General features: G+C 30.9%; 1 protein-coding gene across 1 annotated transcript; it reads left to right on the top strand.

Annotated features, from left to right (window-relative positions):
* Positions 1 to 7430: 7430 nt before the first annotated feature.
* On the top strand, positions 7431 to 8505 carry LOC113557496 (small ubiquitin-related modifier-like). The gene is made up of 2 exons (XM_026963054.1): positions 7431 to 7840; positions 7952 to 8505. Exon 2 carries the CDS (start codon positions 7955 to 7957, stop codon positions 8378 to 8380), a length of 426 nt encoding a protein of 141 aa, XP_026818855.1. The 5' UTR covers positions 7431 to 7840; positions 7952 to 7954; the 3' UTR covers positions 8381 to 8505.

Raw genomic sequence — 8505 nt, forward strand, 5'->3', positions numbered from 1 at the left:
CTCCAGCGAATACTCAAAAATCAAGACTCCAGTAAAAGTAAACAAATCAATATATTATCATTATGTTATGTTGGGTGACCCACAGATATATAAGCATACTAGATAACGCACGACCACCCGAAAATTGTGTCTTGTTCCGTGCAAACACGTCCGTGTTTACAAATATTAACTGATAACAAGCAATAATAGATTATCATTTTGGTGAACAGTGAATACTGATTAATGATTACTAACGTAATGTAACGTAATGTTCTGTATTCAATGTATTCAGTTCTTTATTATACAGTAAAGTGAAAACAGAACATCAGAAAGCAAAATAATAATCAATAGAAACCATTATATGATCTCAATTCTCAGTTTTGGTCTACAACATATTTCCGATGGCTAGTTGGGGTACAACAAACTTTCGCAACGTGGGTACTTGATACCTACATTCAAAACTTGTTAAACTAAAAGAAGCATACTGAAATGTCTGGTAATCACCTATTGCTATGCTCACAAGTCTCAATTTAATACAAACACAACATTTCAAACGATTTATGATTATTGATCATCAATATTATCGTTGTTTATCAATTCTGCATAATGTAAACATTGCCGTCTTTACAAATGGCCGCCACAGACTCACGTTTAATAACATTAAGTAAATGGTCGTGCGCTATCTAGCATGTTTATAAATCTGTGGATGACCCGACCACGACTGATCAATGCTGACAAAACTAGGTGACAGCTTTTCATACGGCTGGTGATAAGACACCTTGTATGTTAAGTTGCATTTCATTAGGTTTCAGGAGGTGCTGTACTAATGAATTGAAACCGTAAAGTAGATGTCACCCTCGTAGCGCATAATATTATTAATTCTAAAAGTCAAGTATTCATAATACTAATTCTGAATCACGCATGTTGTTACATAATGTTAGTTGAATTTACATTTTCAAAAAAAAAAAATTAAAAACTGCCAACCAGTACAAGTCGTAAGCTTGGCATATGGTAAATAGTCACCTGGATCGATCGAGCGCCTATTACTATTGGCCATAATATTATTATAGGCTGTGGGTGAATATCTTGTGGTTAGATTGCCTTATAAATGCTAGGCGCCTGAAATAATTTTAAATAGCCGAGCATACAAGGTTTGTTATCACAAAAGACTGGAGTCGCCTAGTTTGGTCACTCAACTTCACACCCGTCAATGAAAAATTAAATATAACTATAATTTGTACAATTGTCAATTTAATATGCCACGACACCTACAGGTCAACCACGACTTAAGACATACTAATTACTCAACAGAACAAAGGATGTCCAGTGTTTATCTTCGATTTACAGGCTGCGATGAGGAGGCATCTAACGCCCAAGCGTATTGTTTCATAATTGTTTTTTAATTCGTTACACATCATACAATTACATACCTACATCGAGAGCGCTTGTTGTGATTCTTCCTATAGGCACTAAACATCTATATTTTACGACAATAATCTGTAGGTTCAGACTTTGAAATATTTTTAATATTTCAGTTTATAAACCGATATGACTAGATCGCGATCACGATTGTATGGTTGTACGTTGGCCTACAACACGCAATGTTCGATAGTGCCATTCGATAGTAAAGAGTTCTATTCTAAAAAACGAAAAAATTAAGAGCAGGTATTTTACTCGCAAACATCGAATTACATTTTTACAATTATCATTGTTATTTAAAATAGAGTATGGAAAGCAATATTTCACTAGTTTCAGTCATGTTCATGCATTATGCGTTACTTAGTTCCAATACTTGATTTTTCCACGAATTCGGTAAGAAAATTTTGTTGCCACTTTATCATACGCAAAGTGTCATAAACATATTAACTACATCCGTTTGGCTCCAAAGTGGATGTGCTGGGCGTGAGCTAAGTAAATTTAATTGCCCTCATGACATCAGCATTCAGCGTACACAAAAGCACAAATAAAGATCTGGCTGATCCAAAGCCGTAACTGGGGGGGAGGGTCCAGAGGTCCAGACCCCCCTCCCCCCGAATTTTTAAAAGTAGAAATATTTTAGTGGTGAATATAGTTTATTGATTATACATTTTCAACATTTGTGTATAAGATAACCATGATAGTAACTAGTAACTACTAGTCACTACCCTGGTATGTATAAAATTATGTAAGAAGCTTAGACGGACATTTGATTGAATTTTTAGGGAGACTATAATATAATCCAATGTAAAATGACCTGCAGGGGCTTCGCCCTCACCACCCCCTTCTGTACACAAGTATAACATATTAACTTCTATATAATACTTATTATTAATAACTTCTTTAATATCTATCTATAGTAAGAAGACTGTTTATATTGAGATAAAAATATAATTGTTAACGAATGTATTTTTATTATGGGCCGGTCAAAACTTTTGCCCCTTCTCTCAAAAACTAAATTGACGTCACTGATACAAGATCGATTAAAAAGTAGGTACACCAAGGAACATGTTATATAAAAATTACAGATGGTCGAAAAATCATATAATATAAATACAAAAAGAATAATGAAAAAATATAAATAGTTAACAAACGATAAAATTCACGTTAGTTATAAAACAAGCGGTACGTGGTAATAACACTATACACGAATGGATCTTTGCTGGATTAAATTTTCTCTAATTTTGTATACAAATTACCTATATTAGTCGCTTAAAATAAAAATACGATAAGACTGATAACATCTATCTAGTATATATCCTAGTCCTAAGTATTGAACTGTATAATAACACAGAATAAATGATTAATATTACTGGAACATGTATAGCACATTTTATAACTAATGTAAATAAAATTCAATAAGTGTATTTGAAAGAGATAGCAAATACTTTGGGTCATGGACTTAGATATTTAATTTTTTCCATATTTGCTTTGATTTTATATTTATTTAGAAATTAAGATTTAATTGATGAATTAAATAATGTAATTCCGTCTTCTTATGCAGAAAATATGATCTTAAATTATAATTCAACAATTGTTTCCAATATGTATGCATATTTGTATTTTCTTTAGATTATATTTTAATCGATCATATTTTTTTGCATGCAATGTTTTAGTACACGATTTAGATCTTGATGAAACGTCTGTATCGTTTGTAGTGAGTATATTATGAATACATCGACTAATTTTGTTATTTTATAAAGTAATTTAGATGCAACATTGATTTTTTGTGAATACGATCAGGCCTCATGTTCTCGATTAGAGAGAGTAAAGATGTAATACTATTATTCCTATACCTACGGTTTTATTTTAATATCCATTAGTTCGGATAATTATTGTGAAGATTTGACTAAAATTCAGTCCGTCCTTGATGATTTATATACGTTACCGAGTATAAGTTTACATTAATTATAGTTGCCTATTGTTATTATTTTTATTTTATTTTTTTATATAAACTTATACCTTTAAATGGCCGAAGAATTGTTGACATTTTATATTTTATCAATCAAATATAAACGATGGTTCACGATGGTGGTTTCGATTGCTCATTTATGAACATGGAGTATCAATCCGAAAAAATAATAGGTTATAAGTCAATTTTAACATTTAAATGTAAAATTTGTAACATTGAAACTAAAATTTACACCGAAAATCCATAGACGGAAAAATGGTTTGTAAACAAAGCTGCTGTGTATGCTTGTGTCAAGCAATTGGTATTGATTACACACAACAATCAGAACTCATGGCATTTCTTTAAATTCTTACAGTATCAGAAACAAGTTATTTAAAAATTCAAGAAGAAGTAGCAGACACTGTCCATGGTACTGCGTGGGATGAGATGAAACAAGTGGGCGAGGAAGAAAAAAAATTGCACTAGAGTGTAGCGAAGTGGATGTAGATGATATACCAATTATAACTGTTGTTGCAGATGACTAATGGTCAAAATGCAGCTATAGAACAAAATACAATGCGTTATCTGGTGCAGTAAGTTACATCTACAGACAATAATAATAATTGTAGACATCCAACAATAAACATATTACATATAGTAAGAATTTAGGTAAGTACGTCAATTTACATTTTTCTTGTATCAAATTACTTATAGGCTACGATAATCGGATTCAAAACAAAAAAGTACTTTTTATCGGAATGCGAAACAAGTATCATACTATATGCCAAAGATCAAAAAATAGTAATCAAGTCATTGTTTCTGAACATAAATGTTTTCTTAATTGGCATAAATCTTCAACTAGTATGGAAGCGAATGGTGTGCTCGAGGGTTTTAGGAAAAGCATAGAAATGCATGGCTGAAGTATAATTGTTTATTTGGTAAAATAAAAGTAGGTAAATCCAAAAAAATGTATAATAACTAATAATTCTATAGCTATTTTTATACTAAAATTTAATAGGAATGACGAATTTCAACCATATGATCCTAATTTTCATACTCGTAAAATAAAGTGCTGAAACCATATGATGCGTAATAATTATGCTACTAAACTCACAGTACTAGCCAGAAACACAAAATTTCTACTTCGTATACGTAAATTTATTTTAGGAAATATTTTAAGGTTTAGAGGATTCGTGACAAATTCTGTTTTACACTGGAAAAATAAAATTGGTATCATCACCAAATTATAAAAAATTAAAGGTATTACCATAGGTACCTTCTTATAATTTTTGAATGTTTGTAACTAAACATTATATATTTTTTAAAATCATTATTTGTATATAATAAATTAACCAAATCAAAAAAATAAGTCATATATAATTCAAAAATAAAATATAGCAAAATTAATTGTATTTTCATATTGTAGTTATTCAAAAAGATCTTGCTTATGCATCATACCATCGACTTGGCCAAAATATAAATTGTAGTTCTTATTTTTGTAATGGGTCAAAAAATAATGAACAAATCCTGGTTTCCAAGGTTGAAATCTCTGGAATAATGTGCGAAATAAGATATTATACAGCGCGGCTTGTATCTAACACAGATAGTTTGTTAGAGAACAAAATTAATAATATATGTAATATGTGAACAGTTCAATGCTTTAATAAACAAGTTTGTAGCAAGTAAAAGATTGAATTTTTCGGAAAAAGGTAGTTAACAATTAGTAAACTCTGCCTCCAATTAACAGTGGATATTTTAATGAATTTTTAATGGGTGACATTAAAAAAATTAATTCACTCTACGTGTCATAATCAAAAATTAAAATCAACAAATATTATGAGCCTAAAAAAACTTTTTTGTATTAAATATATAATTCAATATTATTTACCTACTATATTACTGTATACTTGCTCAGTTAGAAAAACTCATTGATCATGAGTTCAATGAATAAATTGAAATAAATGAAAAAATTAATAAATTAATCTTATTTAACTAATTAAATAAAATAAAAACTATGGAAATTAATATATTATCTTAACAACATAAATTTAGCGGACTGTAGGTTGGAAACTCCTGGTTTAAACTGTTAAAAGGTTTAAAGTGAAATAAATTTTAGCTATAATAGCTTGTAAGAACAGTGTTTAAAATAAAATCGAAAACAATTCATTTGTAGATATTTGGCGGAACGACTGAAGACCAAATGAAACATGTTATATTTTTACGTTAAATAAATTTAATTATTATTCTATGGGTATTAGGTACCTACGGTGAACGGTCACATAGGTTTTCCATTCTAAATAATTATTAAATTTGTACTTATATATACATACATGACAAAATACATTTTCTGTCGTGTATACATATATATAATTTATAAATAAATAACAACACAATATAATTAAACATAAGAAATAGTATTATTAAATAAATTATATAATAATTTTAAACATTGTCATTTTTACAAAATATCGTTGTCGCCCAGTAATTAAATATATCATCTGCTAGGCGACAAAAAATTTTCTCTGGGCGACATTAATGTCACTCAGTATATTAGTTAAAATATCCACTGCCACTCAGCGGAGGCAGCTTTTGTATTTTTTAATTCTAAGCAATATTTAAGAACAATTCATAAGACGATAACTAACTGTAGTCCAGGTAAACTAAATTATCAATTTATTTTTTAATTGGTATTAATTTATTATAACTATTAACCGGTATTATTTATTACATTATAATAACTATTTAATCATAAATATTTAAGGTAAATTTGGAAAGCGATTTCTTCTAAATTACGATCAAAAAGAGCCAACAGAGCGAAAAAGAGGAAATTATTTCTAAAAATTAGAAAAAATAAAATTAAACGTTCAGATGGACCCGATAAAGATTACGGCATGGCTGAACCTTTTATTGATTCATATTCCTAAAAAGAGATTGAAAAAAAAAACAAATTTCCTGAAAACATTAAGTCGGTCTAATTTTTCATAAATTGAAAAAGATACGAGAGGACAGTGACACTCAAATTTGGTTCAAAGAACGAAAAACGCGTCTTACAATTTCCATTACAATTATTGTATCTACATTATTTTGAGAATTTGAACATTTAATATTATCATAAAAAATTAGAAGAAATTAAAAATTGGTCAGTACAAAGTCTGTCGACAAGATGAACCTTATATAAACCTAAAAAAAAGTCCTTACGAGTTCAAGCGGCCCATCGGGAAACTCCCGGTATCCCGCCTGCCCAGTCCTGCCCTGAGTCTAGGTATTTTTTTAGTGAATACAATAATGCATAAGTTACATTATTTGTTAAATTATACTTTTTCATTTTACATAATTTACGATCTATCAACAATATGTTTATACTTTTAAATGGTTTGATTGAGATTAAGTGTCCATATTAAGTCCAGAATAAAGAAAATGCGATCGATACCATAAATAATAAACAGGTGCTACTATGAATTTGTATAAATGTATAACCTAATACAATAAGCCACTAACAAAATATAACAAATTATTAACCATTATTATTAACATTTTAGAAATATACAGAAAATAAGTTGGTCGTATCATTCAGGGTTGGTTCGTCGCTATAAGTCTATAAATGTAAATACTGTTCTATAAAAGTTGTAGTACTTAATTAATCGGTACACATATTAAATTAAATGAGAGCTCTAGTAAGTTGTGACCAGTGAGTGCAATGCCAGGAGCGAGTGCACCGTGTGCTTAGAAATAAATTTGCGAAATCAAAATATTAGAAACGGTCTACTGCATTGACGAGGGATGTTCTGAACGGCAGACTGAGGAACAATAATTTACCTATGAAGCGCGGACCGCGTCGCGTATACGATGGGCGTGGTTACAGCCAGCCGCGTCGGCGCGCAACGCCATCTCTGGAGCGTTGTATACGTTTTACTTTCTGTGCGGCGTCCTCTTAAAATATAATAAATTGCAATTACAATTTCAGATAATTCAGTTTTGTCATAACGGTCACACTGTTTTTCCCATCGTGTAGTCTGCTGTATCTCCTTTGTCCAATATTTGTCGACGGTTTTTCTCTATACGCGCAGACGCGCATTCCATTGATTTTTAGGTTGTACGTGTGTGGTGTATGGTGTGCGAAACTAATACTAATGTATGTTGATGTCGGCCATCTTTTACTTTGATAATAATATTACACATTAATACATTACACACTTACACACTGACACTTGTAAGCTTTGTGTACATGTGTTGTCATCGTTATTTCTTGTTAGTACGCTATTAGGCACTGAACGCTATTCGTTGTTGTTTATTGTATCTACTAGCGTCTAAACTAGTTAATACTTGATTCTGTTTACGTATATCTATTATCGCGTCGCATTAAACAAATTTTAATTCTGCAATATTGTTGTATAGCGTTATAGCTGAATTAACTTGTCAGTCATAAGTGTTACACTGAATCCAGCACCAGAAACGAAAACCACACTAGACTTCAGAACGTCAACAAACGTAGTGGTGAGTATTAATGGAACTAGCGATATTTTGGAAGGACACATACCTAACATATAACTAGCTTATAAGTTTATAGACACATAAGTCATAATAACGTGTTTTTAATGTCTGTAGAGAATGTCGTCGAACATCAACAAAATGCCAAGTGCAGAACCATCCACCTCGAAGACAACAAACGTAGCTACCAGTTCCACGGATAAAGTCATTAGTATTGACTGCCAACACCAGAGCATGTCTGTGGCTGTTCCAAAGGCTGATGCGTCGGAGGTGGTCGAAAAAAAGTATTCGGCCACTCTCCAAGAGTACATCCGTCTGCGTGTCATCACTGCTGATATGTCTAACGAAGTACACTTTCGTGTAAAAGCCGCCACAGCCTTGCTTCGCCTGAAACGTTCATACTGCAACAAGTTGGGTTTTCAAGTGAATGAGTTACGTTTTGTGTTTGATGGCCATCGAATAACTGACGAAGATACTCCAAAATCATTAGGCATGATGAACGATGATGTAATTGAAATATACCAAGAGAGGATCGGTGGTATGTGATGCAAACATAAAAAATTAATTATGTTTTTAATTTAAAATCCATGGGTTTCTTACTGAAGTATCTTAAAAATTAATTCTTATCTCAAGGTAAATATATATTTTACAAACAATATAATAATATGTTA

Source organism: Rhopalosiphum maidis, chromosome 3 (assembly GCF_003676215.2).
Source record: "Rhopalosiphum maidis isolate BTI-1 chromosome 3, ASM367621v3, whole genome shotgun sequence".
In the NCBI taxonomy this organism is placed as follows: Eukaryota; Metazoa; Arthropoda; class Insecta; order Hemiptera; family Aphididae; genus Rhopalosiphum; species Rhopalosiphum maidis.

What these genes read in the sequence shown, in the direction of transcription:
- LOC113557496 (XM_026963054.1), top strand. Translation starts at nt 7,955, where the DNA reads ATGTCGTCGAACATCAACAAAATGCCAAGTGCAGAACCATCCACCTCG.